We start from the raw sequence: 25,224 nt of genomic DNA on the forward strand, positions 1-25,224 counted from the left end.
TATTACTTTGCTGTTCCATATAAGTTTCTTGGGGGAATGGGTTTTTCCATGGCCTAGGTTCCCATAACTCCTTCTCTGCCAATATTCTAAAGAAATCCCGGTTAGTCATGTTTGAATTGTTACAAAGGGGAGGACAAACTGCATCTAGTTCTAAGAGAGGCCCGGGCTGTTCTGCCTCACTTATTCGTGGCAGTCTGCCTGGAACAGTTGGTCCCATAACACTGCTTTCATTTCCGGAATTCCTGCTTTGCTCAATATTTTGGGTTATGTTATTTACTAAAGATGAATAAATCTTAATTACATAAGATTTCCCATATATGAGCCCAATGACCAACATCATAACTGCAAAAATAAGTGCGGGAATTAGCAGGGGCCAGCTATGAGGTTTCCTGTTTTCAGGATTCCTCCTCGTGCCTGGACCTTGTCAAACAGCATGAGCAGCATGGCCTGCGCCAGCTCGGTCTGCAGTGCCAGGTGCTGTTTTAAGTGCCGACACGGTCTCCGCTCTAGGAGCTGTACGCTGTGGTGAAGAGAGAGATGTTACCACAGATGTTATCTGTAAACAGTGTCAGGTAGTGGTATAACTCATGACCGGAGGAGCTATTTAGGTAGTCAGCGGCAGCCTTTCTGAGACAATAGAAAATGGAGGCCATGGCCATAGTTCCAGAGTTGGGAGCAGGGACAGTGGCTGGGGGTGAGGACGTTGCAGGCACAGGAGCAAAGGCCCAAAGGCAGACACGAGCCCAATGTTTTCATGAGCAGAGAAGAGCCAGCTGTGACCAGAGGTTTAAAAAGGAAAGTGGGATAAAGTGACATTAAGAGACAGCAGAAAGGAAGATCTTTCAGGGCCTTTTAAAATGTTTTTGTTAAAGAAGAATAAAGTAGGGGGGATCTCACTCCCCAACTTCAAGCTCTACTACAAAGCCATAGTAATCAAGACAATTTGGTACTGGCACAAGAACAGAGCCACAGACCAGTGGAACAGATTAGAGACCCCAGAAATTAACCCAAACATATATGGTCAATTAATATTTGATAAAGGAGCCATGGACATACAATGGCAAAATGACAGTCTCTTCAACAGATGGCGCTGGCAAAACTGGACAGCTACATGTAGGAGAATGAAACTGGACCATTGTCTAACCCCATATACAAAGGTAAACTCAAAATGGATCAAAGACCTGAATGTAAGTCATGAAACCATTAAACTCTTGGAAAAAACATAGGCAAAAACCTCTTAGACATAAACATGAGTGATCTCTTCTTGAACATATCTCCCCGGGCAAGGAAAACAACAGCAAAAATGAGCAAGTGGGACTACATTAAGCTGAAAAGCTTCTGTACAGCGAAAGACACCATCAATAGAACAAAAAGGAACCCTACAGTATGGGAGAATATATTTGAAAATGACAGATCTGATAAAGGCTTGACGTCCAGAATATATAAAGAGCTCACACGCCTCAACAAACAAAAAACAAATAACCCAATTAAAAAATGGGCAGAGGACTGAACAGACAGTTCTCCAAAAAAGAAATACAGATGGCCAAGAGACACATGAAAAGATGCTCCACATCGCTAATTATCAGAGAAATGCAAATTAAAACTACAATGAGGTATCACCTCACACCAGTAAGGATAGCTGCCATCCAAAAGACAAACAACAACAAATGTTGGCGAGGCTGTGGAGAAAGGGGAACCCTCCTACACTGCTGGTGGGAATGTAAATTAGTTCAACCATTGTGGAAAGCAGTATGGAGGTGCATCAAAATGCTCAAAACAGACCTACCATTTGACCCAGGAATTCCACTCCTAGGAATTTACCCTAAGAACGCAGCAATCAAGTTTGAGAAAGACAGATGCACTCCTATGTTTATCGCAGCACTATTTACAATAGCCAAGAATTGGAAGCAACCTAAATGTCCATCTGTAGATGAATGGATAAAGAAGATGTGGTACATATACACAATGGAATACTACTCAGCCATAAGAAGTGGAAAAATCCAACCATTTGCAGCAACATGGATGGAGCTGGAGAGTATTATGCTCAGTGAAATAAGCCAAGCGGAGAAAGAGAAATACCAAATGATTTCACTCATCTGAGGAGTATAGGAACAAAGGAAAAACTGAAGGAACAAAACAGCAGCAGAATTACAGAACCCAAAAATGGACTAACAGGTACCAAAGGGAAAGGAACTGGGGAGGATGGGTGGGCAGGGAGGGATAAGGGGGGGGAAGAAGAAGGGGGGTATTAAGATTAGCATGCATGGGGGGGAGGGAGAAAGGGGAGGGTGGGCTGCACAACACAGAGAGGACAAGTAGTGACTCTACCACATTTTGCTAAGCTGATGGACAGTAACCGTAATGTGGTTGTTAGGGGGGACCTGATATAGGGGAGAGCATAGTAAACATAGTATTCTTCAGGTAAGTGTAGATTAAAAATTTAAAAAAAAAAGAAAGAAAGAAAGAAAAGGGGGATTACTCCTTAACAGGATAAAACTATTGGTAAATCAAAGATCAACGCATGCTTTAAATATCCTTAATGTTGATCACTTAAAGGGTGTCAGATGATCAGCTATGGAGGTACTCTTTTCTGATAATATTCCTTTCTCTTAATTAAAAAAAAAAAAAAAAAAAAGCAGTTACTGTGTGCTGACCTCCAATGAGTTCTGCACAGTGGTATAGAGGGCATGTCAAAGTGTGGGCAAAGGGTCTGTTTGTTTCTACGCAGAAGATCAAGGCCTAGCTTGGATACCCAGAAAATGAACTAAGATACGATATGAGGAGGAGCTTCCGGCATCAGCACTCTCTGGAGGACTCGTGCCGGGGGATGATCATCAAAAAGCCTCCACAGGGATCCGGACGATGCTGCAGTTGTGGCTGCATCCAGCCCACCGTCTCCTGGACTTGCCATAAGAAGGAGGAGGGAGATGTCTAGGCTGGCATGTGCATACAGTGAGACAACGAATTTGACTGGATCTGTACTGTTGGAACTCAACCAGGAGTTGGGAGGGGTGCAAGTTGTAGCACCCCAAAATCTCATGACTATAGACTATCTATGGTTAAAAGAACATATGGGATGTGAACAGATCCCAGAAATGGGCTGCTTTAATTTGTCTGATGGTTCAAGTACAGTTGGACAATATCCATCATATCATAGATAAATTTTCACAAATGCCTAGGGTGCCTAAATGGTTTTCTTGGCTTCACTGGAGATGGATGGTAATTATAGATTTGCTTTGTTTATGTCACCGTATTCCTATTATGTTAATATGTGTGTGCAAATTAGTTAGTAGTTTAAAACCTATACATAATTAAGGTACTATACAAGAAGATATGTCAAAGAAATAATCAATCCTCCCAAGTTTCCTTCATATGCTACATCTATAGCTTTTCTTCTTCCTTCCTAATTACAAACCTTAAATAGAATTCGTGCCTCATATCGAATTTACCGAGTATCATAATTCCTCCAGGTGGTAAAGATACCTCGAGACAAGTGCTGGGCATAGAAGCCACAGGGCATAAATCTGCAAAGAAGTAAAAAGCTAACCTTTGCAAACAATATGGCTTCTCTCTCACTTACCAACTTTACATTTCCCTGTATGGCCCCGGAAGATGACTGGTTAGCCAGAGACGGGTAAGATTCCTCAAGGGAGGAACAACCTAAGACAGGCACAGTCGCAGGGGGGCCATCAGGTGAGAATTTGGGGATCAACAGAGGTGAGGCTCAGAACCTCACCCCCCCTGCTTTGAGAGAAATCTTCTGCATCCGTGGATGTCTTGCTGCCCTTGTCTAGCCTGGATTAATACTTAGTCCATAGGCACACAGCTGATCATCTGATCATCTACATTTGCCTTCTTACAGCACTAAACTATGTTTTCTACCTTTATCTTGCATCTACCTACCACTTCAGCATTTTATTAAAAATAAAAATAATAATAATAATAGGAGAAATGTGGGATCAACATATAAATCAAGTACAAAAATCAAATGAATATTCATATTTGACCTGATGGTTTATAGGTCATATTGCATGATCAAAACCGAAAGTTTCTGTGATGAATGCCCTTGTACTGTTCACCATGTAAGAATTTATTCACTCTGTAAGAATTCGTTCACCATGTAAGAACTTGTTCGTTATGCTTCAGAAGATTGGAGACTGACGAGAATTAGGCTTGAGATGGATTAATGATTGTACATTGAGCATTGACCCCCCTATACTGAATTTTATTGTTGTTAACAACCATTTGATCAATAAATATGAGAGATGCCCTCTCAAAAAAAAAAAAAATGTTTTTGTTAAAGTACTAATGGAAGTCACTATAGAATTTCAGGCAGAAGGAAGTGATTTTATTTGCCATGTGGAAGATGCATGATGAGTAGTTTGGTCCCTGGTAGCTTCCGTTTTCCTCACTGAATATAAGAGCTCCTTGGCACGGGTTATGGGGAGATGTGTACCAAGGAGGGCCTCTCTCAGTGGTCATTTTGGAAAGGGGGAGAAAATGACGTGTGGGAGCCATGCCAGGTAGTTCTGAAGTCTGGGAAATTGTGGGTAGGAATTTGAAGCAAGGCCAGTCAGCACAGTTGTGTCTGCCCAGCAACATTCAGTCTTGAGGTGTGGACCTAAAATCAGTGGATAGAGAGTAAACCCAACCTGGTTAAGTGGCACAGGGAGCAGGAGGGGCAGGGGGCCGACTACAGGCCCTGATGAGGCAGAGGATCCGGAGTGGGTGGGGTTGGCATGGGAGCAGGGACAGCACTGTGCTCGCAGCCAAGATCTGGGGGCAAGAGCAGTTCCTGGTTGCGATAAGGTGTGACCCCCAGAGGTTGGGTGTGGGGGAAGATTACGTGCAAGGTCAGCACCTCGGGGGGCACCCTCCCCACCTCAGGCCTAGACAGATACAGTTACATGTGAGAGGACCTTCCCAGAGAGCCGCTGTGGAGGGTAGCCCAGCACTGGGCAGGAGGCTCCATGAGGGCAAGCATGTGCAGGAGACCGAGTTCAAGTGGGCCTGTGGGAGGATGGGGGCTGACTGTGGGGTGGGGCTGCGGTGAAGTAGAGGAGTGGGGGCAGGCAAATGTGGAGGAGATAATGTTAGTCCTGAGAGAAGAGAGGTCCACTCAGTGTCCCCCTCAGCTGCATTGTGGTGCCCAAGGGAGTGCAAAGGTTCTCCTCAGGTGGCCAACAGCTCAGGCTCTGCTGCAGTGGTGGTGGTGGGGCAGGCTCACCTAGAGCACAGGGGTTAGGACCCAGTCACCCCATGTGCTTCCTTACCAAGGGGTGAGCTGGATAGCAGTGTGGGCTAAGGGATCCTGTGGGGATGCATTTGCAAGCAGACCTCCCCCCAGTTCATTACCGCCTGCTTTTAAACCTTTTGCTTGTGGGCCTAGTTTTCACAGTTCTTTGCACTCTCTCCATTCTAGGCACATCCACACCCACCTTTGGTCAGAACACCCCTGGGGTAGGTGCATCGAGCAGCAGCCTCTCCTCTGTGGTGTCCTCACCACCTGCCCAGGGCTTTGGTGGACCTGGAACCTTTGGTAAGCTGCAAGTCTCTCTAGTCAGAGTGACCTGCATATTCCTTGAAGATGGGGTGGGGTTGTTGGGGTAGCACTGTCTATTTTCCTTGGTCCTTGTCCCCACTGCAAAAAAGAATCAAAAGGCAGAGACACAGTAGTGAAGCAGAGGAAAAGTTTTATTTAAAGTACTTACAGAAAAAGTGCAGGCAACTTCAGAGAGAGACAGCAACCTGAAAGGTTGAAAAGAAAGTTTAAAGTGAAAAGGTTTTGCACTTAGAAAGTGCAGGCAACCTCAGGGAGAGGAGCACCCTGAGAGCTTGGGGATTCCCCCTTTTAAGGATTCTTCAGGAATGTGACTAAGGGCTGGGGATGCAGACCTGTTGGGTGGTCTTTGAATAATACGTAGAACTAACTTAACACAAGCAACTTCCTGCTGTGATTTCTCCCGGGGAGCCAAGCCTTCTTGGTGTGGGAGAATATCAAACAAGACTGCTTGCCGGGCCCCCAGGGTGGGCTGAGTTATTGTCTGTTTGCTAAAGAGTAAGTTAAGAATCTTACTTCTTAACTTTCTGGGTATTAAAACACAATCATTTTTAAGATGAAATCCTTCCTGCCTGTGACTATGTTGTTTATGCTGGGCTTGCTTGCCGTTATTAATCGCCCAGATTGCAAACTACTTGATTAGGGCCAAAGGAGAAAAAAAAACAGCATGGAGGCTAAGTCAAAAAAATAAGCTGGGCCTGCATGATTAACACAATAAAGACATGGGCTATGCTGAGGTACCGTCCTTTCTCTGGGGAATATTCAAACATTCCAGGACAATATTAAAAATTTCATATCCAAATCTTACCTGCAATCCCAGATGTGTCCTGAGGTGTGGTGGCCATGTGGAAGGTAGAGGGTGTGTGCTCTGGCCAACTGCATCCCGGGAGTTCGGATTCAACTCACCCCAGAAAGGGTTCCTAGGAACAGTTCTCCCACTACGTCCAGACCCAACGCTGAATGTCCCATTGGTGGAGCTCCTGTGGGGGGGCAGCCATGCTCATCCGAAAGCCCCCACTGCCAGCGGGACCTGCTGACACCCTGGATGAGAAGGGTGATGAGGTGGTGCCGCCAAAGACTGACCTACTGGTCTCACTGCTGGTGGTCAGGGTCATTGCTCCAAAGGCCAAGGTGATGGCTGAATAAAGGAGGAAACAAAGATCATTGTCAAACCCCATACACAAAAGTAAACTCGAAATGGATCAAAGACTAGAACGTAAGTCATAAAACCATAAAACTCTTAGACAAAAACACGCAAAAATCTCTTGGACATAAACATGAGCAACTTCTTCATGAACGTATTTCCCCAGACAAGGGAAACAAAAACAAAAATGAACAAATGGGACTATATCAAGCTTAAAAGCTTCTGTACAGTAAAGAAAACCATCAACAGAACAAAAGGACATCCTACAGTAAGGGAGAATATATTCATAAATGACAGAAGTGATAAAGGGTTGACAATCAAAATATATAAAGACTTAACACACCTCAACAAACAAACACCAAATAATCCAATTAAAAAATGGGTGGTGGAGCTGAACAGACAGTTCTCCAAAGAAGAATTTCGGGTAGCCAATAGACACATGAAAATATGTGCCACATCGTTTGTCATCAGAGAAATGCAAATTAAAACCACAATGAGATATCACCTCACAACAGTAAGGATCACCACCATCCAAAAGACAAACCACAACAAATGTTGGCGAGTTTGTGAAGAAAGGGGAACCCTCCTACACTGTTGGTGGGAATGCAAATTCGTTCAACCATTGTGGAAAGCAATATGGAGGTTCCTCAAAAAGCTCAAAATAGAAATACCATTTGACCCAGGAATACTGCTCCTAGGAATTTACCCTAAGAATACAGTAGCCCATTTTGAAAAAGACAGATGTACCCCTATGTTTATCACAGCACTATTTACAACAGCCAAGAAATGGAAACAACCTACGTGTCAATCAGTAGATGAATGTATGCACAATGGAATATAATTCAGCCATAAGAAGAAAACAAATCCTACCATTTGCAACAACATAGATGGAGCTAGAGGGTACTATGCTCAGTGAAGTAAGCCAGGTGGAGAAAGACAAGTAACAAATGATTTCACTCGTATGTGGAGCATAAGAACAAAGAAAAACTGAAGGAAGAAAAGAGCAGCAGAATTACAGAACTCAAAAATGAACTAACAGTTACCAAAGGGAAAGGGACTGAGGAGGATGGGTGGGAAGGGAGGGATAAGGGTTGGGAAAAAGAAACGGGGCCTTATGATTGGCATGTATAACGTAGGTGCAGGCACGGGAAGGTCTGAGCAACACGGAGAGGACAAGTAGCGATTCTACAGTACCTTAGTACACTGATGGACAGTGACTGTAATGGGGTATGGGGGGGCATTTGGTGAAGGGGGAAGCCTAGTAAACATAATGTTCTGCATGTAATTGTAGACCGATACCAAAAAAAAATACATTTTAAAAGGCCATGAATGATCTTCCTTTCTGACTGTCTCTTAATGTCATTTTATCCCACTTTCCATTTCAAACCTCTAGCCACACCTGGCTCTTCTCTGCTCATGAAAACATGAGCTCATCTCTGCCTTCGGGCCTTTGCTCCTGTGCCTGCAACACACTCACACACAGCTGCTGACCCTGCTCCCACCTCTGGAAATGCGGCCATGGCCTCAGCTTCCTATTGTGTCAGAAATGCTGCTACTGACTACCTAAATAGCTCCTCCTGTATGGAGTTACACTGCTACCTGACGCTGTTTATGGATAACTTCTGTGATAACATCTAAATCTTCACCACAGCGTACAGCTCCAAAAGCAGAGACTGTGTCAGCACTTAAAACAGCACCTTGCACTGAATGCCGAGGCCATTCCAAATCTCACCTGCAATCCAAGATGTGTCCTGAGGTGTGCTGGCCAAGTGGAAGGCAGAGGGGGTGCTCTGGCCTGCTGCACCCAGGGAGTTTGGTTTCAATGCTCCCCAGAAAGGGTTCTTGAGATCAGTTCTCCCACTCCGTCCTGACCCAACACCGAATGCCCCAGTGGTGGAGCTGCTGTGGGGGGCAGCCATGCTCATTCCAAAGCCCCCACTGCCAGTGGGGCCTGCTGACACCCTGGATGTGAAGGGCGATGAGATGGTGCTGCCAAACACTGATGTATTGGTCCCACAGCTGGTGGTCTGGGTCACGGCTCCAAAGCCCGAGATGATGGCTACAAAAAAGGAGGAAACATGGATCATTATGTAGCTCCATCCACAAAAGAAATTCAAAATGGATCAAACCCCTGACTGTAACCTATGAAACCATAAAACTCTTAGAGAAAGACAGGCCAAAATCTCTTGGACATAAACATGAGTGACTTCTCCATGAATATATCTCCCCAGGCAAGGGAAAGAAAAGCAAAAATGAACAAATGGGAAGATATCAAGCTTAAAAGCTTCTGTACAGTAAAGGGCACCACCAACAGAACAAAAGGGTATCCTGCAGTATGGGAGAGTATATGAATAAATGACAGATCCCATAAAGGGTTGACATCCAAAATATATAAAGAGCTAAAACACCTCAACAAACAAAAAGCAAATATTCCAATAAAAAAATGGGCAGGGGAGCTGAACAGGCAGTTCTCCAAAGAAGAAATTCAGATGGCAAATAGACACATGAAAAGATGTGCCACATCGTCTGTCATCAGAGAAATGCAAATTAAAACCACAATGACATATCACCTCACACCAGTAAGGATCACCACCATCCAAAAGAGAAACCACAACAAATGTTGGGGAGGTTGTGAAGGAAGGGGAACCCTCCTACACTGTTGGTGGGAATGTAAATTCATTCAACTATTGTGGAAAGCAATATGGAGGTTCCTCAAAAAGCTCAAAATAGAAATACCATTTGACCCAGGAATACCGCTCCTAGGAATTTACCCTAAGAATACAGTAGCCCATTTTGAAAAAGACAGATGTACCCCTATGTTTATCACAGCACTATTTACAACAGCCAAGAAATGGAAACAACCTACGTGTCCATCAGTAGATGAATGTATACACAATGGAATATAATTCAGCCATAAGAAGAAAACAAAGCCTACCATTTGCAACAACATGGATGGAGCTAGAGGGTACTATGCTCAGTGAAATAAGCCAGGTGGAGAAAGACAAGTAACAAATAATTTCACTCATATGTGGAGCATAAGAACAAAGAAAAACTGAAGGAAGAAAAGAGCAGCAGAATTACAGAACCCAAAAATGAGCTAACAGTTACCAAAGGGAAAGGGACTGAGGAGGATGGGTGGGAAGGGAGGGATAAGGGTTGGGAAAAAGAAACGGGGCCTTATGATTGGCATGTATAACGTAGGTGCAGGCATGGGAAGGTCTGAGCAACACAGAGAGGACAAGTAGCGATTCTACAGTACCTCAGTACACTGATGGACAGTGACTGTAATGGGGTGTGGGGGGCCATTTGGTGAAGGAGGAAGCCTAGTAAACATAATGTTCTGCATGTAATTGTAGACCGATACCAAACTAAAATACATTTAAAAAGGCCATGAATGATCTTCCTTTCTGCCTGTCTCTTAATGTCATTTTATCCTACTTTCCTTTTTAAACCTCTAGCCACACCTGGCTCTTCTCTGCTCATGAAAACATGAGCACATCTCTGCCTTTGGGCCTTTACTCGTGTGCCTGCAACACACTCACACACAGCCGCTGTCCCTGCTCCCAACTCTGGAACTGCAGCCATGGCCTCAGTTAGCTATTGTGTCAGAAAAGCTGCCACTGACTACCTAAGTAGCTCCTCCGGTCATGAGTTACACTGCTACCTGATGCTGTTTATGGATAACTTCTGCGATGACATCTAAATCTTCACCACAGCATACAGCTCCAAAAGCAGAGACTATGTCAGCACTTAAAACAGCGCCTTGCACTGCAGACCGAGCCCATTCCAAATCTCATCTGTAAGCACAGAATTGTTCTGAGGTGTGCTGGCCATGTAGAAGCCAATCAGTGTGCTCTGGCCAGCTGCACCAAGGGAGTTCTGACTCAAGCATACCCAGAAATGGGCCGTGCCACCATTTCTCCCACTCTGTGCTGCCACAAAGTTGAATTCCCCAGTGGTGGAGCTGCTGTAGGGGGCTGACACGGACATCTTAAAGTCCCCGCTGCCAGTGGGGCGTGGTGACACCCTGCATGTGAAATGTGATGAGGTTGTGCTGCCACCGCTGCTGGTGGTCTGGGTCATAGCTCCAAAGTCCGAGGTGGTGGCTGCAAAAGAGGAGGAAATGAGGATCATTGTCTAACCCTATACACAAAAGTATATTCGAAATGGATCAAAGACCTGAATGTAAGCCATGAAACCATAAAACTCTTAGAAAAAACATAGGCAAAAATCTCTTGGACATAAACATGAGTGACTTCTCCATGAACATATCTCCCCCGGCAAGGGAAACAAAAGCAAAAATGAACAAAGAGGACTATATCAAGCTGAAAACTTCTTTACAGGGAAGGACACCATCAATAGAACAAAATGGCATCCTATACTATGGGAGAATATATTCATAAATGACAGGTCTAATAAAGGGTTGACATCAACAATGTATAAAGAGCCCACACACCTCAACAAACAAAAAGCAAATAGTCCAATTAAAAAATGGGCAGAGAAGGAGCCAGGATGGCGGTGTGAGTAGAGCAGTGGAAATCTCCTCCCAAAAACACATAGAGCTATGAAAATATAACAAAGAAAAATCTTCCTAAAATAGAGACCACAGGACACAGGACAACATCCAGACCACATCCACACCTGCAAGAACCCAGCACCTTGCGAAGGGGGTAAGATACAAGCCCGGCCCGGCGGGACCCGAGCGCCCCCTCCCCCCGGCTCCCGGCGGATGGAAAGAAACCGGAGCGGTTTTTTTTTTTTTGGCAAGTGCTTTTTGGAAGCCTTAAAGGGACGGGCCCCCGTTGCTAGGGAGGCAGGGTGGCGGGACCGGTGAGCAGGTGCCTGGGACCGGCGCCTGAGGACAAAGAATATCCCGTGTTTCTCCCTGCGGGACCGGCGGGCAGATGCCTGAGACCGGTGACTGAGGACAGAGGAAATCGAGCGTTTTTCCCTTTTTTTTCTCTTTTTGGCGAGCGCTTTTTGGAAGCCTTAAAGGGACAGGGACCCTAATGCTAGGGAGGCAGGGTGGCGGGACTGGTGAGTGGGTGCCTGGGACCGGCACCTGAGGACAAAGAATATCCCACATTTTTCCCTGCGGGACCGGTGGATGGGTGCCTGAGACCGGCACTTGAGGACAGAGGAAATTGCACGTTTTTCCCCTTTTTTTTTTTCTCTTTTCTGCGAGTGCTTTTTGGAAGCCTAAAAGGGACAGGGACCCCGGTGCTAGGGAGGCAGGGCGGCGGGACTGGTGAGCGGGTGCCTGGGACCGGCACCTGAGGACAAAGAATATCCCGCGTTTTTCCCTGTGCGACCGGTGGGTGGGTGCCTGAGACCGGCACCTGAGGACAGAAGAAATCGCGCGTTTTTTCCCCTTTTTTTCTCTCTTTTTGGCGAGTGCTTTTTGGAAGCCTTAAAGGGACAGGGACCCCGGTGCTAGGGAGGCAGGGCGGTGGGACTGGTGACCTGGGACCAGTGCCTGAGGACAAAGAATATCGAGCGTTCCTTCCCTGGGGGACCGGTGAGTGGGTGCTTTTTGGAAGCCTTGAAAGGACAGAGACCCTGGTGCTAGGGAGACAGGGCAGCAGGACCAGTGAGCGGGTGCCTGGGACCGGCCCCTGAAGAAAAAAAAAACATCAAGTGTTTTTTCCTTTTTTTTTCTTCTTTCTGTTCCCTCTCTCATTGTTGCTGTTGTTGTTTTGGTTTGGAGAGTGCTTTTTGGAAGTCTTAAAGGGGCAGGACAGGTCACTTAGACCAGAGGCAGGGAATCTGGGGATCTCTGGGCACTCTAACCCCCTGGGCAGCAGGGAGCACAGAGGCCCCTTACAGAGATAAATAGCCTCCTGGCCACTCCCCCTCCAACGGGGCTCCACCATTTTGGAGGAACAGCCCCAGCCAGGCCAAGCCCACAGCAACAGCGAGATAAACCCCAAAGCAACTGGGCAGGAAGCAGAAGCCCTGTCTGCGCACAGCTGCCCAGCACAAGCCACTAGAGGTCGCTATTCTCCCAGGAGAAGGCCACAAACCAACAAGAAGGGAAGCTCTTCCAGCGGTCACTTGTACCAGCTCTGCAAACTATCTCTATCACCATGAAAAGGCAAAACTACAGGCAGACAAAGATCACAGAGACAACACCTGAGAAGGAGACAGACCTAACTAGTCCTCCTGAAAAAGAATTCAAAATAAAAATCATGAACATGCTGACAGAGATGCAGAGAAAAATGCAAGAGCAATGGGATGAGATGCAGAGAAAAATGCAAGAGCAGTGGGATGAGATGCAGAGAAAAATGCAAGAGCAGTGGGATGAAGTCCGGAAGGAGATCACAGATGTCAGGAAAGAGATCACAGAAGTGAAACAATCCCTGGAAGGATTTATAAGCAGAATGGATAAGATGCAAGAGGCCATTGAAGGAATAGAAGCCAGAGAACAGGAACGTATAGAAGCTGACATAGAGAGAGATAAAAGGATCTCCAGGAATGAAACAACACTAAGAGAAATATGTGACCAATACAAAAGGAATAACATTCGTATTATAGGAGTACCAGAAGAAGAAGAAAGAGGAAAAGGGATAGAAAGTGTCTTTGAAGAAATAATTGCTGAAAACTTCCCCAAACTGGGGGAGGAAATAATCGAACAGACCATGGAATTACACAGAACCCCCAACAGAAAGGATCCAAGGAGGACAACACCAAGACACATAGTAATTAAAATGGCAAGGATCAAGGACAAGGAAAGAGTTTTAAAGGTAGCTAGAGAGAAAAAGGTCACCTATAAAGGAAAACCAATCAGGCTAACATCAGACTTCTCAACAGAAACCCTACAGGCCAGAAGAGAATGGCATGATATACTTAATGCAATGAAACAGAAGGGCCTTGAACCAAGGATACTGTATCCAGCACGACTATCATTTAAATATGATGGTGGTATTAAACAATTCCCAGACAAGCAAAAGCTGAGGGAATTTGCTTCCCACAAACCACCTCTACAGGGCATCCTACAGGGACTGCTCTAGATGGGAGCACCCCTAAAAAGAGCACAGAACAAAACACACAACATATGAAGAATGGAGGAGGAGGAATACGAAGGGAGAGAAGAAAAGAATCTCCAGACAGTGTATAAAACAGCTCAATAAGCGAGCTAAGTTAGGCAGTAAGATACTAAAGAAGCTAACCTTGAACCTTTGGTAACCACGAATCTAAAGCCTGAAATGGCAATAAGTACATATCTCTCAATAGTCACCCTAAATGTAAATGGACTTAATGCACCAATCAAAAGACATAGAGTAATAGAATGGATAAAAAAGCAAGACCCATCTATATGCTGCTTACAAGAAACTCACCTTAAACCCAAAGATAAGCATAGACTAAAAGTCAAGGGATGGAAAAACATATTTCAGGCAAACAACAGTGAGAAGAAAACAGGGGTTGCAGTACTAATATCAGACAAAATAGACTTCAAAACAAAGAAAGTAACAAGAGATAAAGAAGGCCACTACATAATGATAAAGGGCTCAGTCCAACAAGAGGATATAACCATTCTAAATATATATGCACCCAATACAGGAGCACCAGCATATGTGAAGCAAATACTAACAGAACTAAAGAGGGAAATAGACTGCAATGCATTCATTGTAGGAGACTTCAACACACCACTCACCCCAAAGGATAGATCCACCGGGCAGAAAATAAAGACACACAGGCACTGAACAACACACTAGAACAGATGGACCTAATAGACATCTATAGAACTCTACATCCAAAAGCAACAGGATATACATTCTTCTCAAGTGCACATGGAACATTCTCCAGAATAGACCACATACTAGCTCACAAAAAGAGCCTCAGTAAATTCCAAAATATTGAAATTCTACCAACCAATTTTTCAGACCACAAAGGTATGAAAGTAGAAATAAATTCTACAAAGAAAACAAAAAGGCTCACAAACACATGGAGGCTTAACAACATGCTATTAAATAATCAATGGATCAATGAACAAATCAAAATAGAGATCAAGGAATAAATAGAAACAAATGACAACAACACAAGGCCCCAACTTCTGTGAGATGCAGCGAAAGCAGTCTTAAGAGGAAAGTATATAGCGATCCAGGCACACTTGAAGAAGGAAGAACAATCCCAAATGAATAGTCTACCATCACAATTATCGAAACTAGAAAAAGAAGAACAAATGAGGCCTAAAGTCAGCAGAAGGAGGGACATAATAAAGATCAGAGAAGAAATAAACAAAATTGAGAAGAATAAAACAATAGCAAAAATCAACGAAACCAAGAGCTGGTTCTTTGAGAAAATAAACAAAATAGATAAGCCTCTAGCCCAACTTATTAAGAAAAAAGGAGAATCAACACAAATCAACAGCATCAGAAATGAGAACGGAATAATCATGACAGACTCCACAGAAATACAAAGAATTATTAAAGACTACTATGAAAACCTATATGCCAACAAGCTGAAAAACCTAGAAGAAATGGACAACTTCCTAGAAAAATACAACCTCCCAAGACTGACCAAAGAAGAAACACAAAAGTTAAACAAACCAATTACGAGCAAAAAAATTGAAACGGTAATCAAAAAACTACCCAAGAACAAAACCCCGGGGCCAGACGGATTTACCTCGGAATTTTATCAGACACACAGAGAAGACATAATACCCATTCTCCTTAAAGTGTTCCAAAAAATAGAAGAGGAGGGAACACTCCCAAACTCATTCTATGAAGCCAATATCACCCTAACACAAAAAACAGGCAAAGACCCTACCAAAAAAGAGAATTACAGACCAATATCCCTGATGAACATAGATGCAGAAATACTCAACAAAATATTAGCAATCCGAATTCAAAAATACATTGAAAGGATCATGCACCATGACCAAGTGAGATTCATCCCAGGGATGCAAGGATGGTACAACATTCGAAAATCTATCAACATCATCCACCACATCAACAAAAAGAAAGACAAAAACCACATGATCATCTCCATAGATGCTGAAAAAGCATTTGACAAAACTCAACATCCATTCATGATAAAAACTCTCAGCAAAATGGGAATAGAGGGCAAGTACCTCAACATAATAAAGGCCATATATGATAAACCTACAGCCAGCATTATACTGAACAGCGAGAAGCTGAAAGCATTTCCTCTGAGATCGGGAACCAGACAGGGATGCCCACTCTCCCCACTGTTATTTAACATAGTACTGGAGGTCCTAGCCATGGCAATCAGACAAAACAAAGAAATACAAGGAATCCAGATTGGTAAAGAAGAAGTTAAACTGTCACTATTTGCAGATGATATGATACTGTACATAAAAAACCCTAAAGACTCCACTCCAAAACTACTAGAACTGATATCAGAATACAGCAAAGTTGCAGGATACAAAATTAACACACAGAAATCTGTAGCTTTCCTATACACTAACAACGAATCAATAGAAAGAGAAATCAGGAAAACAATTCCATTCACCATTGCATCAAAAAGAATAAAATACCTAGAAATAAACCTAACCGAAGAAGTGAAAGACTTATACTCTGAAAACTACAAGTCACTCTTAAGAGAAATTAAAGGGGACACTAATAAATGGAAACTCATCCCATGCTCATGGCTAGGAAGAATTAATATCGTCAAAATGGCCATCCTGCCGAAAGCAATATACAGATTTGATGCAATCCCTCTCAAATTACCAGCAACATTCTTCAATGAATTGGAACAAATAATTCAAAAATTCATATGGAAACACCAAAGACCCCGAATAGCCAAATCAATCCTGAAAAAGAAGAATAAAGTAGGGGGGATCTCACTCCCCAACTTCAAGCTCTACTACAAAGCCATAGTAATCAAGACAATTTGGTACTGCCACAAGAACAGAGCCACAGACCAGTGGAACAGATTAGAGACCCCAGAAATTAACCCAAACATATATGGTCAATTAATATTTGATAAAGGAGCCATGGACATACAATGGCAAAATGACAGTCTCTTCAACAGATGGTGCTGGCAAAACTGGACAGCTACATGTAGGGGAATGAAACTGGACCATTGTCTAACCCCATATACAAAGGTAAACTCAAAATGGATCAAAGACCTGAATGTAAGTCATGAAACCATTAAACTCTTGGAAAACACATAGGCAAAAACCTCTTAGACATAAACATGAGTGATCTCTTCTTGAACATATCTCCCCGGGCAAGGAAAACAACAGCAAAAATGAGCAAGTGGGACTACATTAAGCTGAAAAGCTTCTGTACAGCGAAAGACACCATCAATAGAACAAAAAGGAACCCTACAGTATGGGAGAATATATTTGAAAATGACAGATCCGATAAAGGCTTGACGTCCAGAATATATAAAGAGCTCACACGCCTCAACAAACAAAAAACAAATAACCCAATTAAAAAATGGGCAGAGGAACTGAACAGACAGTTCTCCAAAAAAGAAATACAGATGGCCAAGAGACACATGAAAAGATGCTCCACATCGCTAATTATCAGAGAAATGAAAATTAAAACTACAATGAGGTATCACCTCACACCAGTAAGGATAGCTGCCATCCAAAAGACAAACAACAACAAATGTTGGCGAGGCTGTGGAGAAAGGGGAACCCTCCTACACTGCTGGTGGGAATGTAAATTAGTTCAACCATTGTGGAAAGCAGTATGGAGGTTCATCAAAATACTCGAAACAGACCTACCATTTGACCCAGGAATTCCACTCCTAGGAATTTACCCTAAGAACGCAGCAATCAAGTTTGAGAAAGACAGATGCACTCCTATGTTTATCGCAGCACTATTTACAATAGCCAAGAATTGGAAGCAACCTAAATGTCCATCGGTAGATGAATGGATAAAGAAGATGTGGTATATATACACAATGGAATACTACTCAGCCATAAGAAGTGGAAAAATCCAACCATTTGCAGCAACATGGATGGAGCTGGAGAGTATTATGCTCAGTGAAATAAGCCAAGCGGAGAAAGAGAAATACCAAATGATTTCACTCATCTGAGGAGTATAGGAACAAAGGAAAAACTGAAGGAACAAAACAGCAGCAGAATTACAGAACCCAAAAATGGACTAACAGGTACCAAAGGGAAAGGAACTGGGGAGGATGGGTGGGCAGGGAGGGATAAGGGGGGGGAAGAAGAAGGGGGGTATTAAGATTAGCATGCATGGGGGGGAGGGAGAAAGGAGAGCGTGGGCTGCACAACACAGAGAGGACAAGTAGTGACTCTACAACATTTTGCTAAGCTGATGGACAGTAACCGTAATGTGGTTGTTAGGGGGGACCTGATATAGGGGAGAGCATAGTAAACATAGTATTCTTCATGTAAGTGTAGATTAAAAATTAAAAAAAAAAAGAAAGAAAGAAAGAAAGAAAAGGGGGATTACTCCTTAACAGGATAAAACTATTGGTAAATCAAAGATCAACGCATGCTTTAAATATCCTTAATGTTGATCACTTAAAGGGTGTCAGATGATCAGCTATGGAGGTACTCTTTTCTGATAATATTCCTTTCTCTTAATTAAAAAAAAAAAAAAGCAGTTACTGTGTGCTGACCTCCAATGAGTTCTGCACAGTGGTATAGAGGGCATGTCAAAGTGTGGGCAAAGGGTCTGTTTGTTTCTATGCAGAAGATCAAGGCCTAGCTTGGATACCCAGAAAATGAACTAAGATACGATATGAGGAGGAGCTTCCGGCATCAGCACTCTCTGGAGGACTTGTGCCGGGGGATGATCATCAAAAAGCCTCCACAGGGATCCGGACGATGCTGCGGTTGTGGCTGCATCCAGCCCACTGTCTCCTGGACTTGCAATAAGAATGAGGAGGGAGATGTCTAGGCTGGCATGTGCATACAGTGAGACAACGAATTTGACCGGATCTGTACTGTTGGAACTCAACCAGGAGTTGGGAGGGGTGCAAGTTGTAGCACCCCAAAATCTCATGACTATAGACTATCTATGGTTAAAAGAACATATGGGATGTGAACAGATCCCAGAAATGGGCTGCTTTAATTTGTCTGATGGTTCAAGTTGGGCAATATCCATCATATCATAGATAAATTTTCACAAATGCCTAGGGTGCCTAAATGGTTTTCTTGGCTTCACTGGAGATGGATGGTAATTATAGATTTGCTTTGTTTATGTCACCGTATTCCTATTATGTTAATATGTGTGTGCAAATTAGTTAGTAGTTTAAAACCTATACATACTTAAGGTACTATACAAGAAGATATGTCAAAGAAATAATCAATCCTCCCATGTTTCCTTCATATGCTACATCTATAGCTTTTCTTCTTCCTTCCTAATTACAACCCTTAAATAGAATTCGTGCCTCATATCGAATTTACCGAGTATCATAATTCCTCCAGGTGGTAAAGATACCTCGAGACAAGTGCTGGGCATAGAAGCCACAGGGCATAAATCTGCAAAGAAGTAAAAAGCTAACCTTTGCAAACAATATGGCTTCTCTCTCACTTACCAACTTTACATTTCCCTGTATGGCCCCGGAAGATGACTGGTTAGTCAGAGACGGGTAAGATTCCTCAAGGGAGGAACAACCTAAGACAGGCACAGTCGCAGGGGGGCCATCAGGTGAGAAATTGGGGATCAACAGAGGTGAGGCTCAGAACCTCACCCCCCCTGCTTTGAGAGAAATCTTCTGCATCTGTGGATGTCTTGCTGCCCTTGTCTAGCCTGGATTAATACTTAGTCCATAGGCACACACCTGATCATCTGATCATCTACATTTGCCTTCTTACAGCACTAAACTATGTTTTCTACCTTTATCTTGCATCTACCTACCACTTCAGCATTTTATTAAAAATAAAAATAATAATAATAATAGGAGAAATGTGGGATCAACATATAAATCAAGTACAAAAATCAAACGAATATTCATATTTGACCTGATTGTTTATAGGTCATATTGCATGATCAAAACCGAAAGTTTCTGTGATGAATGCCCTTGTACTGTTCACCATGTAAGAATTTATTCACTATGTAAGAATTCGTTCACCATGTAAGAACTTGTTCGTTATGCTTCAGAAGATTGGAGACTGATGAGAATTAGGCTTGAGATGGATTAATGATTGTACATTGAGCGTTGACCCCCCTATACTGAATTTTATTGTTGTTAACAACCATTTGATCAATAAATATGAGAGATGCCCTCTCAAAAAAAAAAAATATTTAACTTAAAGAAAAAAAAAAAATGGGCAGAGGAGCTGAACAGACAGTTCTCCAAAGAAGAAATTCAGATGGCCAACAGACACATGAAAAGATGCTCCACATTGCTAGTCATCAGAGAAATCCAAATTAAAACCATAATGTGATATCACCTCACACCAGTAAGAATTGCCACCATCGAAAAGACAAACAACAAATGCTGGTGAGGGTTCAGAGAAAGGGGAACCCTCCTCCCCCGCTGTTGGGAATGTAGTTTAGTTCAATCACTGTGGAAAGCAGTATGGAGGTTCCTCAAAAAATTCAAAATAGAAATACCATTTGACCCAGGAATACCACCTCTAGGACTTTACCCTAAGAATGCAGCAGCCCAATTTTAAAAAGACAGATGTACCCCTATGTTTATCACAGCACTATTTACAATAGCCAAGAAATGGAAGGAACCTAAGTGTCCATCAGTAGATGAATAAAGAAGATGTGATACATATACACAATGGAATATTAATCAGCCATAAGAAGAAAACAAACCCTACCATTTGCAACAACATGGATGGAGCTAGAGGGTATTATGGTCAGTGAAATAAGCCAGGTGGAGAAAGACAAGTACCAAATGATTTCATTCATCTCGGGAGTATAAGAACAAAGGAAAAACAGAAGGAACAAAACAGCAGCAGAATCACAGAACCCAAGAAAGGACAACAGTTACCAAATAGAAAGGGACTGGGGAAGATAGGTGGAAAGGGAGGGAGAAGGGGGGTGGAAGAAGAAAGGGGGCCTTATGATTAACATGTATAATGTGGGCATGGGGGGGCGTGGGGAGTGCTGTGCAACACATAGTAGACAAGTAGTGATTCTGCAGCATCTTACTACGCTGATGAATAGTGACTAATGGAGTACGTGGGGGGGACTTGGTGAAGGGGGGAGTCTAGTAAATACAATGTTCCTCAAGTAATTGTAGATTAATGATAACCACAAAATAAAAAAATTGGAGGAAACAGCTGTGGTGCTGCCAAAGGCTGGCTGGGTGCTGGAGATGGTGCCAAAAAGAGAGGCTGCGGGTTTCAACCCACGAAAACCTGACCACACAGTGCTGCCAAAGGCTGGCTGGGGTGGGGCCAGGGCTGCTGAGCTTCCAAAAGGAAAGGAGCTGCAGAAGCTGGGGGCCAGTGCTGGCTGGAAGTCCACATCTGCTGTCAGTGACTCCGAACGTGTGCTGTGGGGTGACTCCGGGATAGGATGGGATGGAGGGCCTGGTGCCAGAACTAAAGGGAATGTTGAAGGCTGGGGTAGTAGTGCTGCTAAATGTTAGTGCAGGCTGGCTCGGGGTGATGGAGGCGGAGGTCGTGATGGTGCCACTGAAGCCACTGAAACTGGTGGTGCTGCTGCCAGCAGCTGTCTGGATGGTGCCGGGCAGGGACTGGCTGAAGGTGATGGCTGTTGTTGGAGCAGGCGTGGCCAGAGCCTGCCAAACTGGAGTATGGAGCCCATGGCTGGACAGAACTGGCAGCAGAGGCAAGGGGGCACCCAAAGAGGACAGGCTGGGCAGTGGAAGCAGTGGGGCTGGTCATGCTGCTCACAGTGCTGGTCACACTGCTCACACCAAAGCCAAGACAGGCTTCTGGGTGGAGTCTGCGGCTGTGCCGGTGGTGGTCCCCCAAGCCGCTGCTGAGGGAACACTGACACTGGCCAGGCCAGGGAACAGAGGGGTATTCATGCTGGTGCCTGAAGTAGTTGTCTGACTGAAGGAGGAAGGAGTTGACAAGGCAAAGATGTAGGTAGCCCTGTGCTGCTAAAAACAGGACTGAAAGTGAGGGGCAGTCTGCTGGTAGTCGGGGTGTGGGCAGAGCTGGAAGATGCCTCCGTTGTGACTTGGGAATGGCTGGATGGCACAGGACCCTCCTTCCCACTTTTAGGTGGAGCCACAAAGATGGGCTTGAACATGGGATGTGCTGAAGACACAACAGGAGCTGCTGAGGCAGAAGGGTTAGCAGGTGGGCTGTTCAGTGTTCCAAAGAGAACACTGGGCTTCAGGGTGGGGCCTGGGGCAGGCGGGGCCTGGGGTTTGGCAGATGTCTCAGCCTGAGAGGCTGGAGGTTACTTGGTGGTGTCACTGGCTGGTATTGCGGGAGAGGCAGGGGTCAGCCCCGAGAAAGGGGCTGTGTATCTGGAGTCTGGGGAGGGGCCAGGGAGGGGCCCTGGCTGTGAAGAGCCAAGAGAGCCCAGAAGGCCAGGTGTCTGCAGGGGCGAACGGGCCATGGGCATGGCTGTTAGGCAGGGAAATACATATGAGTGGGGTGGAAAGAGTACAGGGCCAGGAAAGCCCCCTAGAAAGGACTCGGTTAACCAGTTAAATCTAGAAATCCAGAAAAGATTCAGTGTTAGTGAGTTAATCAGTTAAAGCTCAAAAGGTCAAGAGAAACTTGGCCTTGAAGGTTTGAATATTCCCCAGATAAAAGTATCTGAGCACAGCCCATGTCTTCATTGTGTCCATTAGATCATTGTATGACTCACTCTAGCCTGCTAAAAGGCCCACCTATAAACAGCAAAGTAAAGACAGGGAGATCCCACCTTAAAGCCAAAATTGTATTAAAAAAAAAAAGTAGGAAGTTTCAGAAGAAAGATTCTTAACATACTCTTTAGCAAACAACTAACTCTGCCCACCTTGGAAGAAAGGCAGACAGTCTTGATAAGCTAATTTTGCAGAATTACCTAGAGGACTGATGAGTAACTTAATGTCTCATCAAAGATACTTGAGACCACTTACAAGCCCACACCCTAGCCCTCTGTCACATTCCTGAAAAATCCTTAAACAGGGAGCCCCCAACCTTTCACTGTGCTCCTATGTGAGGTCACCTGCACTTTCTAAGTGCATAACCTTTTAACTTTAAACTCCCTCTTTTCAACCTTTCAGGGTGCTGCACTCCTCTCTCTGAGGTCACCTGCACTTCCTAAGTGCATAACTTCAACTCTTCCCAACCTTTCAGGGCACTCCTCTCTCTGAAGTCACCCACACTTTCTAAGTGTGTAACCTTTTAATCTTAAACTCTTTCTCCCCAACCTTTCAGGGCACTCCTCCCTCTCTGAGGTCACCTGCACTTCTTTCTGGCTAAGTAACTTTAAATAAAACTTTTACTCTGCTTCACTACTGTGTCTCTGCCCTTCAATTCTTTGTCACAGCGGGGACAAGAACAGAGGAAAATACACAATGCCTCCCACCCAACATTGCCACTGCAGCAGATTCTAGGAAGAACAGAAAATGTCAACTATGGTATCTCAAACGTGATGGTATTTGGTGCTCTAGAAGCCTTGCTGGGCCAGGGATTCAGAAGTCAACAAATATGACTCTGGGAACCATCTCTGGAGTGTGAAATTAACCCATATTCCTTACAAGTCTTATCCTCGAAGATCCTCTTCAGCCACTGTGACTGAGCTTGTTTCTCCTGGTAATACTCTTCGACCGTGATCAAGCGGCCAATCCAGGGAGCTGGAGGCTACCAAGAGAAAAAGGAGAAGCCAAGCCAGTCAGAAGGAAGTGAAAGAAACCTGTACAGACCCTTCCGTTCCTGAGACGCAGGGGAGCCAGACTGGTGTGGGCAGGGGTGGGTGTACAGACCATACCAACATCAGCGGGATCCCTCGCCTGGAGGGCACCAGGGGAAACTTGCATCTGCATGGCTGGGAGCTGCTGGGTGTCACTGGAGAATCCCAGGAGTTCTGCTCCCTCCATGTGGTTGTATCTGCAAATAAAGTATCAGATTTACTTTCTTCCTGCTCTCTTCCAGAAATGGAGAGGTTTGTCTATCCAGCTTAGTTTTTAATACTGAACTTTCACTAGGTGTCTCTGAGATTCTATCTTCTATGGTTTGGGCGCTTGGATGGTGTTGGCAAGATTATTTCTAACAGTCAAGACGACGTGAAGTGGTCATTGCTCCAAATGCGTGCACATGGCTGCTTACTGGACAGAAATTGCCTGGTCTGCTCAGATTCCCCCACCTAGGCTTACCTTACCCCAAACCCCCCAGGTGGCCTGGGTTATGCTATATGAGTCTGGGCAACCTTTCTCCCTTACCAGACCATAAACCCCGAAGGACAGGAACATCTCTCTCTGTAACTACCAAGCCCCACACAAATCAAGGCTCAGTACGTGTTTCCAGTGGGTTGTGGTCCATGTGCCCTCCATACACTACCACCAACACATGCCACGTGTTCATCAACTTACCCTGTTCTCCCTGGGACTCCTTGTTTACTGGCGGAGCGGAAGAGCCAGATCCCTGAGGACCGTCCTCTTCTCTGTAGGTGGAAGAGGCACAATTAAGTTTAGAAAAGCACTGGATAACTTCTTACACCCTCCTAACTACCAACTGACCAAAGTCTAGAACAACCATGACTAAGATCTCAGTGTGTCAAGACAACAAAAAGAAACAAAGAAAATTCCTAAAGAAACGAAGGGAGGCAGTTCACAGAAGCCATAGAGACACCCTTGTCTTAAAACAGGCAGAAAACAATCTTCAGAACCTTACATACAACCTGCCAAGTTTCTGAGAGTCCTAGTCACACCTCTATCTCTAAGAAAGCAGCATTCTAGTCAGGCACCTAGGGGGTCAGCTGGGGTCTAGAATGTGAAGCCTGCTGCCCACCCCCATCAGTCACTTTGTTCACTCTGTCCCGAGCAAGCCCTTCCCCTCACGCCCCAGCCCCTCATGCTGCAGCATGAGGGGAAGCAGAGGCCGGTGTGGTCACACTATGTGATGACTGCAAGGGATGAGAGTGATTCAGGGCGGCACCGTCTCTGCCCTTTAGATGTGAACCATTTTGATTCTCCAATTCGGAGTCTCAGAAAGCCTAAGAGCCAAGTAAATTTCCCTCCTTTCCCACCCTCTCATTAATCCACACAGCAAATCACTGATCACCTCATTTTCTTTTCTGGACTCTCTGGTGTCTGTGAGCGGGACGAGGCTGGGCTGGAGAAGGGTGAGGCACTGGGACGCCTCTTCCAGAGCTAAAAGCCAAACACAAGTCACGTGACTGACCTTGGGACTAACATAGGATCTGACCTTCAACATAATTCTGTGGCTCTAATCCATCACTGTATAAAAAGTCTCCTTTTCAAGTGACTAAAAAAACATTTCTTTGTGAAGTCGGGCTTCTGAAAAGTGAGTCAGTTGCCAGTATTTGAAAGGGTTGTCATTGGCCAAAGTTGGAAAAGTTGCATCAGAAACAGCAGCTACACTATACTGAGGATCATGAAATGTTTATAAAATTTCATCAGTTCATAAAGATAACACAGCAAGAATCATACTGGTCACCTTTGGAGTTAACTACGGCATCAG

At 44.4% G+C, this 25,224-nt stretch overlaps 1 protein-coding gene and 1 pseudogene across 1 annotated transcript in view; both read right to left on the reverse strand.

Moving 5' to 3' along the window:
* Positions 1 to 5,659: 5,659 nt before the first annotated feature.
* LOC140843853 (uncharacterized) overlaps positions 5,660 to 25,224 on the reverse strand; it is a 36,762-nt gene continuing 17,197 nt past the window's right edge. The window contains exons 7-14 of the mRNA XM_073214269.1: positions 24,805 to 24,893; positions 24,114 to 24,184; positions 23,513 to 23,631; positions 23,283 to 23,385; positions 8,437 to 8,763; positions 6,644 to 6,698; positions 6,369 to 6,540; positions 5,660 to 5,748 (exon numbers count right to left, since the gene is read on the reverse strand). Of these exons, the coding sequence (XP_073070370.1) occupies positions 5,731 to 5,748; positions 6,369 to 6,540; positions 6,644 to 6,698; positions 8,437 to 8,763; positions 23,283 to 23,385; positions 23,513 to 23,631; positions 24,114 to 24,184; positions 24,805 to 24,893 (954 nt within the window). The 3' untranslated portion in view covers positions 5,660 to 5,730. The remainder of the gene's footprint in view (positions 5,749 to 6,368; positions 6,541 to 6,643; positions 6,699 to 8,436; positions 8,764 to 23,282; positions 23,386 to 23,512; positions 23,632 to 24,113; positions 24,185 to 24,804; positions 24,894 to 25,224) is intronic.
* On the reverse strand, positions 10,696 to 22,156 carry LOC140843687 (nuclear envelope pore membrane protein POM 121-like; annotated as a pseudogene).

This window comes from Manis javanica, chromosome 10 (genome assembly GCF_040802235.1).
Source record: "Manis javanica isolate MJ-LG chromosome 10, MJ_LKY, whole genome shotgun sequence".
Classification (NCBI taxonomy): domain Eukaryota; kingdom Metazoa; phylum Chordata; class Mammalia; order Pholidota; family Manidae; genus Manis; species Manis javanica.